Genomic DNA, 18,452 nt, shown 5'->3' on the forward strand with positions numbered 1-18,452 from the left:
TAGCAATACTGTCAAGGGCTGGGATACAGGAAGGGTACCTTGTAAGAGAAAGCAAAAAGATGGAAACCAGCATCAGAAAGGAGCTGCATGTCATTGTGGGAAATGTGCACATTGAGGGATGAGATATGAGAGGTGTCTGGTTTGGGCCAGATTGCCAAAGGGACTTTAAGCCAATCTGAGTTAGACTTCATCTCCAAAGCTATAAGTAGCTACTAAAGGGGCAGAAGGATGACAATAGCTTGATTACCTACAAGTCTGTTTGTTGTTTGGGGCCTTAATTTAGTGTCTAACTGGCTGTATAGTAGTTTGATGCAACCACTGTCTCCATGAGGTTTTCTGACTCCATCCTCCCCCAAACCACCCAGCCAACCACATCACATTCCATCATACTACAAACCTTCATTTAAGCTGTCATCCTCCTGCCTCCATTTTCCCAAAATATCCCTCCTGTGCATATTCTGGACAAACTCCTGTTCACCTGTGGAGCTCTGTTTCAAAGGCCCCTTTCTCTGGAAAGCTTTTCTTATTCTTGTTGTCTTCAAGATCAGTGATTCCCACAGCACTTTGTAAATACATGTGTTATAGCATTATCAGCTCGTACTGTGATTTCCCAACATGACTTTCTTCCCTATCAGATTATGGAAGCATATTGGAATACCCTCCTACCTGGTACCTTCTTAGAACTTAGAACTATTAGCCAATGATGCCTACTTGGGTGAAAGAGGGACATGTGAATAAGTGAACTGTGATGCTCCTGCATTTTAGATCCCATCATGTTTGTGATAAATACTGTCCGTTTTTTACTTCAGTCCTCACTTCACACACCAGCCTTGCTCACCAATGAACAGTTGGATGTGCACAACAACCTGTCCCTCCAGCTGCTTTTCCTCCTCCCAGGTGGTCCAGCTGGAAGAGCTCCTAGCCGTGAGGCACTCCGTGTTCGTGGTGGGTGGTGCTGGCACTGGCAAATCACAGGTACTGAGGTCTTTGCACAAGACCTATCAGGTCATGAAACGTCGCCCGGTGTGGACTGACCTCAACCCCAAAGCTGTCACAAATGATGAACTCTTCGGCATCATCAATCCGGCCACTCGAGAATGGAAGGATGGTAAGAATGAGAGTCTCTAAGACAAATTCTTTTCTATCCATAGTGCCCCTGTCAGGCTCAAAGGTCAAGGGGTAAGCTGGAAAGGAGAGGATACTGAGCTGGGGACAGGATACCAAAGAAGATTAGAGGAGCATCGGAAAGGAAAAAGCTACTTTGGACTGAGAGGAGAACCCTAGCTTTGCAAATGTCTCTTCCCTGAGAACTCTTCTAGCCCCTTTTGTAACAGTCCTTAAAGTGGATAAGGTATACGGCACAGACTAGAGTGGCTGCATTGCCTTGCATGGACTCAAGGGATATGCACGGAAGGGAGTTTCATGACTCATTCTTAAAGTATGGCACCAGCCAGCATCCCCTAGCAGTGATGGAGAGGGTGCCTGCTATGGACTGGAGTCTGGACCTGGTGGCTGGTAATGCAGGGGATGACCTCTCCACCCTAGAAGGGATTGTAGGTTCATGTTGCCTTCCATACAATGCAGAGGACCCCAAACCCACAAGCCCTGTGGTCTGGGTGAGGAAATGTCAGACTCTCCTAATGGCTCAGTGTCTGACTTCCTCAGAGCCAAACGGTCTGATCTCCTCTAAGAGTTTCAATCAGAGGTCCAGAACAGGTTACTGAGCCGCATCTCTGACTTTTATTTCCCTCTCAGTGGTGCTTTCCTCTATTAGTGCTCTGCCTCTTGTGTTTGGTTTCCCTTTGTTATTTTGTATCAGTGTATAAGAGTTCATATATGCATCCATAAGCCACAAAGGCAGCTCTATTCATGACATGCTATGTGTGTTGTGTTGCTAATGCTGTCTCCTATCATGTGTCTATAGAACTTCATGCTGCATCTTATCATGCATTTTTTCCAAAGGAAATAATGTGTGTCTCTCTCTCTCTCAGCAGCTGGGATTCCTGTTCATTTATAACTCTGTCTACTTTTCAGCTGCAGCTATAAGATCATAAATTTGTTCAATAAGGATTCTTTTACATTAACATTTTTTAACCCATCTGGAATTTATTTGGTGGCTTAGTATGAGGTAGTGTTGAAAAGTCAGCTTTATTTCCTTCCAGATGGGCAATTGATTATGCCAGTACCATTTATTAAATAAACCATTCTTTCCATCTGAGCCTAAACACCAGCTTGCCGGGTATTGAACCCATGTACACTAAGCTCTGACTCCAGGGTTTCCAGTCTGTTCCACTCTCATATTCCCTGTTCCTAAACTAGTTTCATTCTGTGCCAGTCACAGCTGTTTTGAAGCATAGTTTACAATCTAACAAGGGACATCGACCCTAATTATTAAGTACTTTTTTTGTTTTGTTTTGAGAGACAGGGTTTCTCTGTGTAGCCCTGGCTGTCCTAGAACTTACTCTGTAGATCAGGCTGGCCTTGATTCTCCTGCCTCTGCCTCATGAGTGCTGGGATTAAAGGCATGCACCACCACTGCCTGGCTGTAACTTTCTGGGATACTCTCAGGTACTTTATTTTCCCATATTAAATTTGAGCTTGATATTATAATTGAACATTTTAAACTTTGCTATCATCTTAATTAAAACTATGTTAAATTTACACATTATGTTTGGGAAAACTGGCAGAGAGAATATAGTAATCAAGAATTTGTATTCACTAAACAGCACAATTTTAAAGCAAATGAAATATAGCCTTTTAGAAATTTTTAGAATTTGCTAAAGATGTAGTGGGCTATTCTTCTATACACTTTTTCAAAATCATAAGGTTCCAATAGAGAGAAAAGGAAGTGTACACACAGAATTCTCAGATACATCATTGAATTCAAAATGATACATAATTATTCAACTTTGCATTCTACAAATAGCAAATATTCCTTTCTTGTTTGGTTCATGGTCTAGTTTCAAAAGTTTAAAATTCAGTTGGCTTCAGAGAAAGGTATATTGAAACCTAAGGTCTCATTTTATAGGCCACATCCTCTGATAAAGTGACAGAATTAGAATTAACTAGCAAGAAAATAACCCCAAACAATCTCCTACTTGAAAATCAGGAATGTTCTCTGTATCAGAAGGAAAATCGAAGTGAAAGCCATGGAAGAACCAATGAACAGGATGTTTCACACAGTCTGTAGAATCTTTTGAATCTGCAGATCCAAAGCCTAGAAGGACATTAAACTCTATCAAAAAAGTAAACTGGAAATAGAGGAAGTTGTTATCCATATTGAGCAATTAAACTATCCCTGAGGAAGGTGAAACTAATAAAGTCTGAAATTAGTCAGAAGGAAACAAACCAACCAACAGAAACAAACATAGAAAAGATGACGCTTAATATTGGTTCTATGTAAAGATCAATAAGTTCATTGTGAGCATTCTTGGTGGGGGAAACAGTATATACTATGCGTGTGCATGTGTAAAAAGAAGGTGTGTGTGTGTGTGTGTGTGTGTGTGTGTGTGTGTGTGTGTGTGTGTGTGTGTGTGTTTTCACAAAGAGAAAGAACAGGTCTGAAGAAATAGTTCAGTCATCAAAGTGAACATGGGGCCTTGAGATACATCCTTAGAATCCACATAAAAATGTCAGAAACTGACTCATGCTTGTAATCCTAATGCTGGGGAGGAGAAGAGATCCCTGGGCCTCTGCTAGTTACCTAACCTAGCTTACTTAATGAGCTACAGGCTGGGGAGAGACTTGGTCTCAAAGAAAAGTAGATAGCATCTAAAAGAAGCATCCAAGGTTACCCTGTGTTCTCCACACACACCTGTACATATATGAACATGCTCCTCCACACATATCTGCCCATATATGAACATGCTCCTGCACACACATCTGCACATGTATGAACATGCTCAAATAACTTTTAAGAAAATGATAACGGAGCAGTAGAAATAAGATTTAAAGAGACTGTTTGAGCAGATGACACAGTATCTGAAATTGATGAAACTGATGACCCCTAACAAAATGTAAACTAGAAATATTCACTTCATAGCAAGCAAGGAACCTGAGGAAACGTGAAAATGAAAATGTAAAGGAGGTAGAAGAACAAAAACAAATGATTTCAAACCATAAAAAGCCACTCAGGAATCATTTTGTAGATCCAGAATAATTTTGATAACCATCTTTTATGTGGAATCAAACAAAACCACTATCTTATTGCTATGGATGCAAAAATTCTAAATCAAATAACAGTAACTAGACTCTAGCCGTCTCAAAAGAATAGTTGAATTTTATCGGGTATAATGTCCTCTCGGAGTATACAGGCCAGTCAATTGTTCTTATAAAACAATTCATTATAAAGCAAAAAGCGTTGGCAAACTGGAAGAGAAAATAAATTGATTGATAAATACAGACTAAAAGTCAGTAGCCACTTCTAGAAAGTTCTAGGTGAAATGGGATCAGATGGGAAACCCCCCTATGATGAAGACCACACCAAAAGTCCAAAGGAAGTCAACCTTCTCTGAGGGATATGCATAAACCTCTCCTTGAGAAGCAGGATGAGTCAGGGAAGTCACTTGTCAACATTATTATTCAGCCCTGCTCTGTTGGCTCAGAGAATGCAGTAAGGCGAGGAAAACAAAACATATGGTATAAATTGGAGAAAAAAAAATGAGGGGGGCTTCTTAATTCTGCAACCTTACAGTAAGAAAAATCCAGAAGACTTTCTTGAAAAAAATCACTGGAGTTAATAAGACAATTTATTTAAAATAATTAAGCATTATATATATATATATATATATATATATATACACATATATAACTTAGTAACCTTTCTCTCTACTAGCAATAGCCTGCAAAAAGTGAAAACACAAAGGAGAAAACCCCATTCAAATGAACAGCAAAACCTATGAAATATTCAGGACTATTTTGGCCAATGAAATACGTTTAAAAAACTATATAATTTTATTGTTGGCATAAAACAATATCTGAATAAATTTTTTTTAAGATAGACCCTGTTATTTAGTAGGAGAGTTTAATATAAAAAAATCAATCCTACCCAAATTAATGTATAGATTCTGAGGTGACGACAGTAAGAATGGAAGGGATTGTCTCACAACACCTATCATAAACAAGGTTTGCTAAGGCTGCAATCACAAAATATGGAGACCTCACCTCAAAGACCTTGGTGTAATTCTCTTGTGATGCAGTCCTTTGCTGAAATGATTGCCTGGGTCCTTTGTCACTTAATAATCTGAACTGCCAAGAACTGCTGCTAATGTTTTGTTCTTCCTGATGTTCTGTTGTTAGTCTGGTCCACAGAAGGAAGGTGCCTCAGACACACGTGTCAGGTTCCAGGTAGAGCAAGATCCAAAGCTGGGTCAGCCTGGTCTCATCTGTTTGCACCCCATGAGTGTTGTAGCCAATGCGGGGAGGCTGTGTAAAGAAAAAGAGGGCCAGTGCTGAAAAGAAGCCGTCTGTGATTCCTTTCAGGACTGTTCTCTTCCATCATGAGGGAGCTTGCCAACATCTCCCATGATGGGCCCAAGTGGATCTTATTGGATGGAGACATAGACCCGATGTGGATTGAGTCTCTCAACACGGTCATGGATGATAACAAGGTATCATGGTGGAGGACCCCATGTAATCCACGTTCATCTGGGGGAGGACCCTGTACAATGTTCATCTGAGAAGCCAAATTTCCAGTGTGACAGCACACCTGGAAATCCTGGTTCCAGGTGATGGCCAGCCCAGGGTAAGCAGCCATCACCAGTGTCTTGAGTGAGACACCCTAGAAATTACCTGTCCTCACTCTGATCTCCTTGAGAGGCCCTGCCATTGCCCACCCTACTTTTTGGTATTGTTTTCATGTCTTTCAGAATCTCCTGTCTGTGGATTTATTTAATATTTAGAGCGGAGAAGAATCTTAGTTATCCATTCACATCTTTTTTATAATTCATTTCCCTTTAATAAATAAGGAAACTAAATATCAGAAACATTCTGAGTCTGTCACCCGCCCTCCAGGATGATAAATGCCTATCCCCGAAGAGTGTATGTTATTCCTTACAGTGAAAACTAACGGCATCGCAGCAAAACGGTTGTTACGCTGGTAGCTGCTTCTAAACTTGTTTAGAAACCATGTCCAGATTGGAAATGTTCAAATGGCTCCAGCAGTCACAGAATCATTAGAATAAATGCATAGTTTCCCAGCGGGGCCACTTAGAAGGAAGAGCAGAAATGTAACACCAGAAGTCCCTTTCTTTTTATAGTTTTATTTGTTCCAGTGTGGTCTGGTTCATTCAAATTATCAACATCGATTTGAGTGTTTAAATAACTTTTTTCCAGACTCACTGAGATGCTAAGTTGAGAGTGGGGGTGGGGGTGCAAAGGAATAAAGAGAAAGGATTGTTGTAGGAAATATGTGGGTGTGGTGGCACACACTTGTCACCCCAGCACTCAAGAGGTGGAAGCAGGAGGATTTTGAATTCAAGGGCACTTTGGGCTACATAGTGAGTTGGCAGCCAGCCTGGGCTACATAATAAGACCTAAGGGATATGGAGGAGTGGTGTAGCACATATTTTGTGCTACAGTGCCAAAACACTGGATACTGGAAAAGATTTTTTTTGGCTCACAGTTCCAGAGGCTAGAAGTTCAAGATTAGGGGGCAAAAGGTAGAACTCAGACTCAAGCCCTTTTGTGTTCAGCATTAATCCATATACGGGGGTGCAGGTCTCAGGACCTCAGCACATCTAAAAGATTCTTCTTATGTTGTTTGGGGAACATTCTCAAAGTATAGCATATCCACATCCCCAGGTGACAAGATCCTATCAATGCATCTGTATCATCTACCTTTTCTTTTCACTGTGAAGAAATCCCTGACAGAAGAAACTTACAGGAGAAAGGGCTGACTTCCACCAGTCTCATCATGGTGGGAAGACACACCAAGAACACACACATGGGGAGGGGTCTTCACATCTTGGCTCATGGGATATAGAGCCTAGGACTGGAAACAGCACCCTGCTGTCACCTTCACAGCCCTGCCATCCATGACCCACCTCTGCCAGGCAGATCCCAAGTCCCAAGGATTCTATAACCTCCCAACAGCACTACCAGATGAGGACAAAGTGTTCCTATGAGCCTGTGGGAGCAGTTCACCTTCAAGCCATGACAGCATTACAGCTCCATCCTAAGTGACTGTCCCTCCTGTGCTTTCCAGGTACTGACCCTAGCAAGCAACGAGAGGATTCCCCTTAACCCCACAATGAGGCTCCTTTTTGAGATCAGCCACCTGCGCACAGCCACGCCAGCAACTGTCTCTAGAGCAGGTAATGGCCAACCCTTCAAGTCAAGTAGCTCTGTTGAGGCAGGTGCTTATAGAATCATTTTTGCTTTGGCATGTGCTGAAGGAAGCTTGAGATAGAACTATGAACCTGATCCTTCAAAACTCTGGCCAAGTTCTCAGTCCTTAAACTATACCCACAAGGGCAAAAAGGCACCATAAGGCCCAGGCCACATGACTTTGTACCTTCAGAAAAGCTGTGTGTGTGGAAAGGGGAAGAGTTCCTGATCTGGACAACTTCCACTGAGATATTCAGGCCAGGTCTAGCCTCCTTGTCAGTGGAGACAAGCAAGCATCACCACTTCTCATTAACTCTTGGTGGTCATAGCAATATGATCTTACCTTCCCTCTGTCTCCACCTGATCAATTTGTTAGCAGAGACTATTGAACAAAAGGTGCCTTTCTGATGAGATGATCAAACTGAAGGCAGGATGCTGCCATGGTTCTAGGATCTTACTTACTGAAAAACAGAACAGAGTATGAGAACCATAGAACTCTTTGATGTGATGGGCATACTGGTGATCTCCACCATGGTGATGATTTCACAGATGGATTCACATATCCCAAACAAACAAGGAGTGTACATTACATGTATGATGCTTTATATATCGTTGGTATCTCACTAACTCACTACTCAAAGCTTTCATGAACTAATATAAAAATAAACAAATAACAAAGAGAAATTTTGTGACCTCAGACATAAGAGCAGGTTTTCTCTAAATGGTCATACTGAGATTGGTGGACACAGAGCTGGAGAGGTGGCTGTCTCCCCTCTCTGTTCATTTTCTATGCTGGCTGTGGCAGGTCTAACAAGTTACATACACTTGGTAGCCTTTGAAACAGCAAAATTGTATTGTCCATGTTTCCAAAAGTCAGACGTCCAAAATTAAGACTAGCAAGGCTGTGCTCCCTCCAAAGGCTCTTGGGAACATTACCATTGTATCTCGGAGCTCAGGCAGCCCTTGGCCTATGAACTTGTCACTCCAGTCTCTACCTTCTTCATGTGGATTTATTAACTCTCTCTCCTCTCTCTCTCTCTCTCTCTCTCTCTCTCTCTCTCTCTCTCTCTCTCTCTCTCTCTCTCTTTCCTCTCTCTCTCTGTGTCTCTGTCTCTCTGTCTCTGTCTCTCTCTCCCTCTCTCCCTCCCTCTCCATATATAAATATATATGGCATTGGCAAATGTCCCATCTAGATAATTCATGACACTCTCATCTCAAGGTATTTAACTCAGTTATATCCAGAAAGGCTTTTGTTAAATAATGCCAAATTGAGAGTGTCCAGCAATTAAGACACGGACATATTCTTAGGGGACCTCCATTTCATTCACTGTACATTCCCACATGCTGACAGCCATTACTGTTCAATCCCAGCTTGCTTTCTTCCTATCTAGACTTGACCCTGGGTTCCTTTCCAACATTATTTTCTCTCTTCATCCATTTCTTGACATTGGCCTTCAGGACCAAATCGATGTGCCTCTCTGACCTAGGTGAGGACCCAGTTCTGTGTCTAGTCTTCTACACACTTTTAAACTGAGAAGCTGACTTCCTGGGGTGAAGAATCTACTGGCATGCATGGTTAATACTCACTTAACAATATTCCCTGTACACTCAGGGATCCTGTACATCAACCCTGCAGACCTGGGGTGGAACCCTCCAGTGAGCAGCTGGATTGACCAGAGGGAGGTCCAGACTGAGAGAGCCAACCTGACCATCTTGTTTGACAAATACCTTCCTACCTGCTTGGACACCCTCAGAACCAGGTAGGCCAAGGAACAGGAAGAAAGTACATCAATGCAGCCATCAAGAGCCTGCTGGCTCATAATTGAAGCCCTGCTGATGTTCTGTCCTGTTCTCAAAATGAGAGGTCTCTAGACACAGCAGTTGGCAGAGGGGAACACACATTAGCATGGCCATACGATGCCTGTTGTCAGCCCAGACAGGAGCGGAGATGAGGAGGACCGGAGGAAGGTTTAAAGTACTTTTCCCAGGAGCCGCACGGTTATGTCTGAAGGAGGCAGCTGTCTGACAGGAGGCTATAGCTGCCAGCAGGTCAGGTTTGCAGAGCAGGCAGCTGTCCCTCCAACTGGCCCAGGGGTGAAAGACATACTGTTCAAGCACATGAGACCTACTTCCTCTTCCTGCCTGTGTAATAACATGGGATCAAATGTGATCTGTCAGTTGACCAGTCCTGCCAACGCTAGATTCAGTGAGCTCATTTATTCTGACCACCTGTGTTAGGTTTCCATCCCTGCAAAAGAGAGACGCCCTAGATAATTCATTCTTAAAGAAGAAAGATTCATCTTGGCTCTAGATCTGCAGCTGCAGTCCATGATCAGATGACCCTGTTTTGAGGGTGTCTGTAGAGACTCATAGGAGGGGCGTGTGGCAGAGCCAAACCACTCAGCTCACATAGGGGAAGCAAAAGAAAGAAGAAAAAAATCAGATTGCCATATCTTTGCAAATTCACATCCCCTGTAAAATAAAGACCTCATTACACCCATCCTCTTAAAGGTCCCACTCCCTCCTAGTTGCACTAAAATGGAGACCAAGGCACTAACCCATTGGTGTTAGGAGACACTCAAGATACAGAGCTTTTATTATGAAAACATTTTTGATTTTGTCAAAAGCTTTTTCTGGCATCACCTTCTGGCATGACCTCATACAAAGTTGGCATTGGGTATAAAGCAAAGGGGGAAATTGATACAAAGGGAGACCTGGCTGGGGAGAGAGCATGAATATAATATGTCATACTTTGTGGGTTCTAATCTCAAGTCCTTCAGTATTCCTCCCCAGGCTCCAAGATGCCTGACACACCCCCAAGTGGTTCTTTGCAAGGTCAGGCCACAGGTGCTGGCCAGACCTCTGGGTAAGCTTCAGGAACCTGGTTGTAACATTGGCCCTTCCCCTAGGCAGTCCTTCTAGTGTTGGCCACCTCACTTGTTCCCCTACAAACTCTGGCTCTAACCAGGTTTCCACTTCACTGACTACTGTGTGAGGCTCTGACTCAAAGCTTCTTCCCAAGGGTCTAGAAGTATTCTAGACCAGGTTGTACCATGAATCTTAAAGAGTCTTATTAATAAAATCAAACCTGAGGCCAGTTATTGGGGTGAATGCTGGTAGATCCGATGTAGAACAAGCCACAGCTATCTCACCTTGCCAATTCCTCAGCTGGTCCTGTTTCCTCAGACTGGAAGCCTCTGAGTCCTCATCCAGAATGAATCTCAGCTGAACTGTGCTGCTCCAAAGCCTGAAAGTTTAACCAGCCAAATGCTTAACCAGGCCAAATGCTTCTAGTTTCTGGTCCTCATGCCTTATATACCTTTCTGCTTTCTACCACCACTCTCTGGGATTAAAGCCTCGCTTTCTGGAATTAAAGGCATGAGTCACCATGCTTGGCTGTATCCTTGAACAGATGGATTTCTGCCTCTGGAATGCTAGGATTAAAGGCATGTGCTACCACTGCCTATCTTCATGTTTAACATTGTGACTGTTCTGTTTCTGACCCCAGATAAGTTTATTAGGGTGCACAGTATTTGGGGGAACATAATACCACCACACCAGGTGTCAGTATATAGTCCCATGGCACTTGCTCTGAGCTTCTCAAGAGCATGGTTTGCAGATGATCTTGTACCACCTACCCACCAACTCAGCAGGAGTCTTTGTAAGATGGTTTTCATGTTCCCCTATAGTCTAAGAAGGGAGGCTTTTCCCAGCATGTCTCTGCTTTCTGCCATTGCAGCACACTTTGGTCTGCCTCCTACCCCCATCGCATTTTCCAGCTCTCTAAAACATCTGTTTCTAAAAGTACAGTACAGACTTCCCGAGGCTCTCTGCCTTACACTGTGGCTACTGCTGCCTGCTGTTGGCACTCTCTCTTACTAGGGGAAGGAAAGCTCCCTAAAGGGAGAAGATCCCTCTGGGAAGAACACTGAGCTTTGTCCCCTGCTTTTTAAAGTCCCATGGTTCACTTGCTATTAAAGCTATAGGTATTTGAAGATGCTGCCTATCTCCTCTGAACTGTTATCTAACTGCTCCCAGTTTATCCCCTGAAGAGTCTAGCAGAATGTGCCTGTGAGTTGCTGGCCATCTTGGATCTCATGTATTAAGGGTTTTAGTATCATTCACTTAACAAAGCATAATTATAAAGCAACTTTATTGTACCTTCAAAACTCTTTTGTGGGGGCTGTCTCATCTCCTGCCCCTGGATAAGATCTAGGTATGGGATATGCATGGTGGCACATGTGTGGAATCATGGAACTGTGGAAGATGTGGTGGGAGAGTATAATATGGAGTTACATAGCAAGATGACTGTCTTGAACAAGCAACATTTACAAAAGAGCTGAGTCAATGTTTACAAAGTTTCTGGTCATTATTTGGTATTAAATATCTATATGTTCACTTCTAGTCTCTCTCTCTCTCTCTCTCTCTCTCTCTCTCTCTCTCTCTCACACACACACACACACACACACACACACACACACACACACACACACACATACACTCAGTCCACTGAGAATTTAAAGAAACAAACCTTATTTATAGTGGAAACTTCTGGCCCAGAAGCTCTGTCCCACAGTGAGGACGGGCAGTGTTCTTCACCTCTTCTTTCCCATCCTCAGAACTATCTTCTCGTCCCTCAGAGATGAAAGAAGGCAGTGCAAAGAGAAAGGGAAATGTCACTTGGCTGGACCTGTGTATGCATGGCTACTATCAAATTTAGCTCCTTCCTTTGGGAGATATGGGAGCTCCTTGTGCCCCTCCTCATAGCTAGCATCTCCCATCTACATTTGTTTAAAAATATGTGTCCCATTCCTTCATCCACTGGTGAGTGTGCTACTGGTCACACCAAATCCTGCAAGGTGATCCCTTAGTCTGCAAACAACCCTACATGCACACTGGATTCCAGAAAACCCTTTTCTCTCCCTTCCTTTGACAAACTGGAGCTCAGGATACCACAGCTAGAAACCTCTCTACACTCTGATCTCAGATCCACAAGCCCTTTGAATTTCCCAGACACCGCTCTTCCCAGCTCAGAGCAATCCAACTGAAGCCAGTCTCCTGTTTTTTTCTTCAAGACAAACCCTCAATTTCCTGTGGAAGGTGGGGTGTTTGCTGTACACCAAGGTTCTCATTGCAATCCCGCTTTGGTCCTCAATATTACTAAGAAGTAGAGGTCCGAGTTGTAAGATGGTCCTACCTGGGTTGTTTGAGCCCTCATTTTGAAGTGGAAGGCCAGCTGGCATGACTTATTTTGGTGCCTCATCCAATATGAAGCTAGAGATAATTCCATTTTATTATGCTGTCACAAGTGGGTATTGAGCAAATGATGGATGGCTCATTAGACTTCGCAGAAGTAATGTCTACTGTTAGACCACACGCTCATGTTGTTGTAAGGACCGCAGACAGATTAGAAGCAGCTGCAAACAGACAACATTGGAAAAAGTGGATGCTGAGCAGCATATAGGCCCCAGGGAGGTAAATGACTTTGAAGGTGGCCATTGATAGTGCTGCTTATCTGATAACGCTAACTGACAGAGATTCTGCCTCCCATAGCCTAGGAAGATCACATTCCATGGCAGGATGTGATGAGGAGTGGTTGTATGGTTATATGTATGGTTATATGATGTATACCATCCATACGGATGAAGGGATAAAAGTGTCAGGGAGTATGCGACTGTATGAGCATGTGTGCATGTGTGCGTGTGTGTGTGTGTGTGTGTGTGTGTGTGTGTGTGTGTGTGTGTGTGTACATGCACATGTGGTGCTGGAGGTTGACCCAGGACCTTGTGTACACCAGGCAAGTGCTCTACCACTAAGCTATATCCCCAGCATTTAGCTTCTCTTTAAGCTTTGAAGAAATCGCCAGATGGGTGAAAACCTGAATACCAGCTCATTTTGTCCCGCCTCCTGCATTCCCCAAATACTGCGAAGAAAATTTCAATATAAACAGAGATGAAGAAAGGAAAAGAGGTTATCAGTGGACAGGTCAGACAGGGAACCTTCTCTCTAAAAGCTCTGAGCTCCCATTCTTTAAAGGAAACTGACCCAAGAGTCGCTACAGATAGTGAAGACCTACATAGCACCATAGTCCTCTGTGCTCCCAAAGAACGTGACAAACCATGAGTCCCTGAAACCAATGGACTTCCATGGCTTTGCAGTTGCACTACAGAATGGAATACTCATGGAGTCTTAGAATCTCTCTCCCTCCCCTCTCTCTCTCTCTCTCTCTCTCTCTCTCTCTCTCTCTCTCTCTCTCTCTCTCTCTCTCTCTCTCCCCCCCCCCTGCCCTTCCCCTGCCCTGCAGATTTAAGAAGATGATTCCAGTCCCAGAGCAGAGCATGGTCCAGATGCTGTGCTACCTCCTCGAGTGCCTCCTGACCAAGGAGGACATCCCCCCAGACTGCCCCAAGGAATTGTACGAACTCTATTTTGTGTTTGCTGCCATCTGGGCTTTTGGCGGTGCCATGGTCCAAGATCAGGTAAGTGACATGCTGAGATCAACACCATGTTGAAGTGTACAGCAGTAAAAACTGCACCTCCCCAGACTCCCAAGGTAGGCTATTGAACATTACATCAGGGCGGTTTCCCCACACACTGCTCCACTAAAGGCACAGACTCCCTGGCAAGGGCCTCACAGTGTTTGGGGCTGTTGCTTTCTGAGCTGGGGAGCACATCTCTGCTTTCATGGAATGCTGTGCAGTGTTGGGGCTTAGACAAGTACTGGGGTATGTTATGATACTCTGCCAGGTGACTGTGTTTGATAGAGAGGGGTGGGAGGGTGCTGTACTGTAGAAACCTGAGTGAGAGGAGTATTTTTCAGCCTTCTAGAGCTCTTCAGAAGCAAGTGCTACTTACTCTGTAGCAAGGCAGAGTTCACCAGGGTGTCTCTATATTCCTTAAACACAGAGAGGGCCAGGTCGAATGTTAACTGTGAGTGGCAAACCAAGTAGTGATTATCACCAGGTGTTGACCCCTACAGCCTCATGCATGTCAGGGATAGAGATGTTGACTCAGAATATCCTGCCATTGGATTCCTTAACTCTTCCTATATTCACACCCCCTCTCTTTACTTTAGTATACTTTATCTAGACATAACATATTCAAGATTATATAAACCAGTGTTTTATAACTGAGTCTATCTACCATACAGTGTTAGAAAGATGTCAAGAACACGGACTATGTGAGCAATTGTTTAAATCCACATAAAAGCGGTTTTAACTATAGGTACAATTCTGTATAGATTTGTTCATCTTACACTTACCCACTTGGTATGAATGAAACAATTGACCGAGATGTACTACTTTCTGCTCCTCATAGTCTGTGGCCATTATTATTCCACCCTCTGCTTCTGTGAGTTTTTCTATTTTGCATTCATTATATTTGTAGAATTAGTCCCTCTGTGCCTGGCTTATTTCACTTAATATCTCCCTGTAAACATCATATTTTCATAAAGAGATTGTATGTTCTGGTGTGTTTATCCCAAAACGCAGCAATAATAATAGAAAGTGGAGTAATACAGGAAATATAGGGATGCATTGGGTAGGTTTATGCACTGATTATGGCGATGACCTCACAAGTGTATACTTATACTACACTGTATACATTGAATAGGTGCAGTTTTATGTATCAATAAAAAGGTTCAAAATTAACCACCGAGAAAAGAAAGAAAATGAAAAGAAAGAAGAAGGGAAGCGGGGAAGGAAAAGAGAAAACATTGACAGGATATAAATTGTAACTGTCAATATTACCTGGGAAACTGTGAGTTAGAAATTCAGCCTTTGTCTTCCTTCCTCCCCTCGTGTGTCCAGAGGATGCTGACAGCTCCTGGGTTGTTGACGAGGATATTGTTCTAAATCACCCAATGGGGATACGTGGAAGGTACTGAGAATAATGCTGGCTTACATACATGTTTGTTAGCAATATTCTCCTAACCTAAATATTCAGCTAGACAGAAATATCTGGTGCTATCTCACAACAGGAAGCCAGACAAGCTGTGATTGTTACAGAATTATTATTTACTCCTTCTGGTCTGGGTTGACTGTGGGGCTAGCGCTCTCAATCTTTCTCTCTCTCTCTCTCTCTCTCTCTCTCTCTCTCTCTCTCTCTCTCTCTCTCTCTCTCTGTGTGTGTGTGTGTGTCTCTCTCTCTCTCTGTCTCTGTCTCTCTATGTCTCTCTCTCTTTCTCTCACTCTGTGTATGTGTGTGTGTGTACATGCACATGTGAGTACATACATGTGGAGGTCAAAAATCAGTGTCACATATCTTCCTCAATTGCTCTACAACTGTATTTTGACGACAGTCTCTTACTGTGACCTGGGGCTCATTGACTAACCTAGACTGGCTGGCCAGTATGCCCTAGAGACCCCAGCCCTGGGATTATAGCCCTGCCCTGCTGTGTTCAAGTTTTCCATGGGCGTGGGAGTTTGAACTAGGGTCTTCAATCTTGTGTGGCAAGCACGTGACCAACTAACCCCTCTTCTAAGCCATCCAGAGCTCTTGTTTTCAGCCCTGCAGGACAAAGCCATATCTGAAGAATCTGAAAAGGCAAGGAGTGAGAGCAAGGGACTAAATGCTTTGCTCCTTCACAGGGTGCACACACCCTTATTCTAGCACCCATCCATCATTGCATGCTGCTCAAGGGCTCCCCCTTCCCTGATCCCAGCCCAGACTAAGATGCCTTGAAGGTGGGAAAGGAGAGATGTGCAGGCTCTCGGACATCTAGGAAGTTCTGTGTCTGCTCTCTAGTCTACAGGAGCTGCTCTTCAGACTGCTGTTGAACTGCTATTGCACCTACAGTTCCCCTCAGAGGCAGAGTGTGCAGGATGGATGACATTTGGCTGGAAGGCACAAACATCCACAAATGCAGAGGCTAATGCTTCCATCAAATGCAGTCTCTGGCCTTCCAGCTGCTGAGATGTCAGCTAGCCACTCCTGGGCTCCTCACCCACATTAGCAGTGGAGTGTCAGAATGAAGACACGTGATCAATTTTCCAGTTTACATAGAGATGTTTAAATCCACTCCACTCTTTCTAAAACCCTGGAAGAAAGCACCCTTCCCAGGTGTCTTAAGCTCTTGGAACTATGCGCAGACATGCTGGCTTACAGGGAGAGACACAGGAGAAAGCTTTTAGCAGCAGGGAATGCCTGCAGTCCCACACAACCTACATTAAAGCCAAACACCAAAGAGAGTGCTGTAAATTAGAGAGTAGGAATTTGGCCAGATATTTGCATCAGTACCACCAATGGTGCCTCACTTAAAAACCTGTCAATAAGGCCACACACTAAACAAAAATGGAGCCCATGCCTGTGTGTAAGGTCCAATTAAAAAAATCAACACAGTCCTGGTGAATACTTTTCAACAATCCCAGAAAGTGATCTCCCACAGAGACATGGTAGAGAGAACACAAGACTGGTGTGGGGGCTTACATATACAAAATGGGGATCATTCTAACCAGCCAGGATGATTCAGAGCATTGTGAAGATTGAATGTGGTGAAATCAGGTCCCAAACTCTATAATGGGATGTCAGTAACATTTTAATGTTGTCTAGGTTAAAGGGCGTGGCTATAATGGAATTTGAAGCCATGGGAGACTAGATTTCACTAAAATACATTTCTCCAAAAAACCCCACAGAGCTGAATACAAAGGGGGCTGACCAATGGCTCAGTCAGCAGGGGTCATCTTGTCTTCAGTCAGAGTGGAAGCTGAGATCAATTGCCAGATTATGGGGTGGCAAGGGGACAGATTAGTGTGACCCAGCCTGCCCAAGAATGAACCAGATAGATCAAGGATTAATTGAGATGAGGAGTTGATGGACAGATGTGTTCTTTCTAAAGGTAGCCTCAACTTGAGGTTTCCCCAGAGACCAAAAGGGTCTCTAAGGACTTCATCCATGGGTTAAAATGGGGGTTTTCTCTGGAATTAAAATTAGAGAAAAAAAAAGACAACATTCCCTTAATCTGACTTGAGATCATAATCAGAACTACACAGAAGCCTGTCCATATTTCTGTCAATTCTCTTTTCTTGTTCTTATTTTAGTTTTCTATTTTGGCTTTCTGTTTGTGTTTTTATTGTTTTGAGACAGGCCCCACAATCTAGCCCAGGTTGGCCCTAAACTCTTAGTCCACCTGCCTCAGCTTCTGGATTCTTGGGATTACATGTGTGTACCACCAGGTCAACCTCCATCCTCATTTTCAAACAAAAGAATTTTATCCTATTTGCCAGAAGACAGTAAAATGGGAAGTGCCCCTGTCTCCCTCAGGATCCTGACTCATTCCTCTGCACCAGCTCCACCACCCATCTAGTCTTGGAATGCTATCTCTGCCCTGCCCTCCCTGGATACCTCCTACAATGGCCAGTCTGCTGTCTCTATGATATTTCCTATGTCTGGGTGTTTGCAGTGTGGTTTTGCTGTACTGCAGAGTTGCCGTGTGCTTCAACTTGAACACAATGGAGTACATCAGGTGTCCCACTCTATCCCTAAGGGATTTGCGCTTTATATTAAGGCATGGAAATTATACACACAGCCTATTATTTCTGTCAGAAGGTCCAATGGGCTGTGTTTCCTCTGCTGTTTCAGGATGTTATACTAGGTCTGGAAGGAAGCTTTAGAAGTCTTTTCTAGAACCTTTCTCTTTAGATGATGAAAGTGAGACCCAGGAGGATGTGACTAGCCTCCGTGGCTCTTCTTGCTCCACTGCACTGTGTCCCTTGCTGTCAGCCTTCATTTATGTCATGAAATTGCTCAGTCTCAGATGCCTGGGAGGGTGGGAGCTGGTTTCTTTGTCTCTTCGGGAGGTCTTGGTCCACACTTGCTCTTCTGGTGGTCAAGGACCCTACTCCCTTCTGCATCCTCATATCCTCCCTCCCTCAGCCCTCTTTGCTTTTGGGCAACTGTGATGTATTCAAGCAGCAATGTTGTAGCCACACTGGCAAGCCAGGATGCTGTATGTTGTTATCTTACTCCATTTCCTTTGTACCACATGCTAGGACATCTATAAAGAATAGAAATTCATTTAGCTCTTGGTTCAAGAGGCTTGACTTCTGGGAGTCTGGCACTGCACCTGCTTTCCTGATGTATCACAACAGAGAGCATTCCATGGGTATCAAAGAAAACGTGCTAGTTTA

General features: G+C 43.7%; 1 protein-coding gene across 1 annotated transcript in view; it reads left to right on the forward strand.

Moving 5' to 3' along the window:
- Dnah9 (dynein axonemal heavy chain 9) overlaps positions 1-18,452 on the forward strand; it is a 354,060-nt gene that overhangs the window by 138,680 nt on the left and 196,928 nt on the right. Inside the window, 5 exon segments of the mRNA XM_052756894.1 lie at positions 898-1,108; positions 5,482-5,609; positions 7,205-7,313; positions 8,939-9,086; positions 13,631-13,805. Coding sequence (XP_052612854.1) covers positions 898-1,108; positions 5,482-5,609; positions 7,205-7,313; positions 8,939-9,086; positions 13,631-13,805 — 771 coding nt within the window.

Source organism: Peromyscus californicus, unplaced genomic scaffold (genome assembly GCF_007827085.1).
Source record: "Peromyscus californicus insignis strain IS unplaced genomic scaffold, ASM782708v3 Scaffold_3__1_contigs__length_106647218, whole genome shotgun sequence".
Classification (NCBI taxonomy): domain Eukaryota; kingdom Metazoa; phylum Chordata; class Mammalia; order Rodentia; family Cricetidae; genus Peromyscus; species Peromyscus californicus.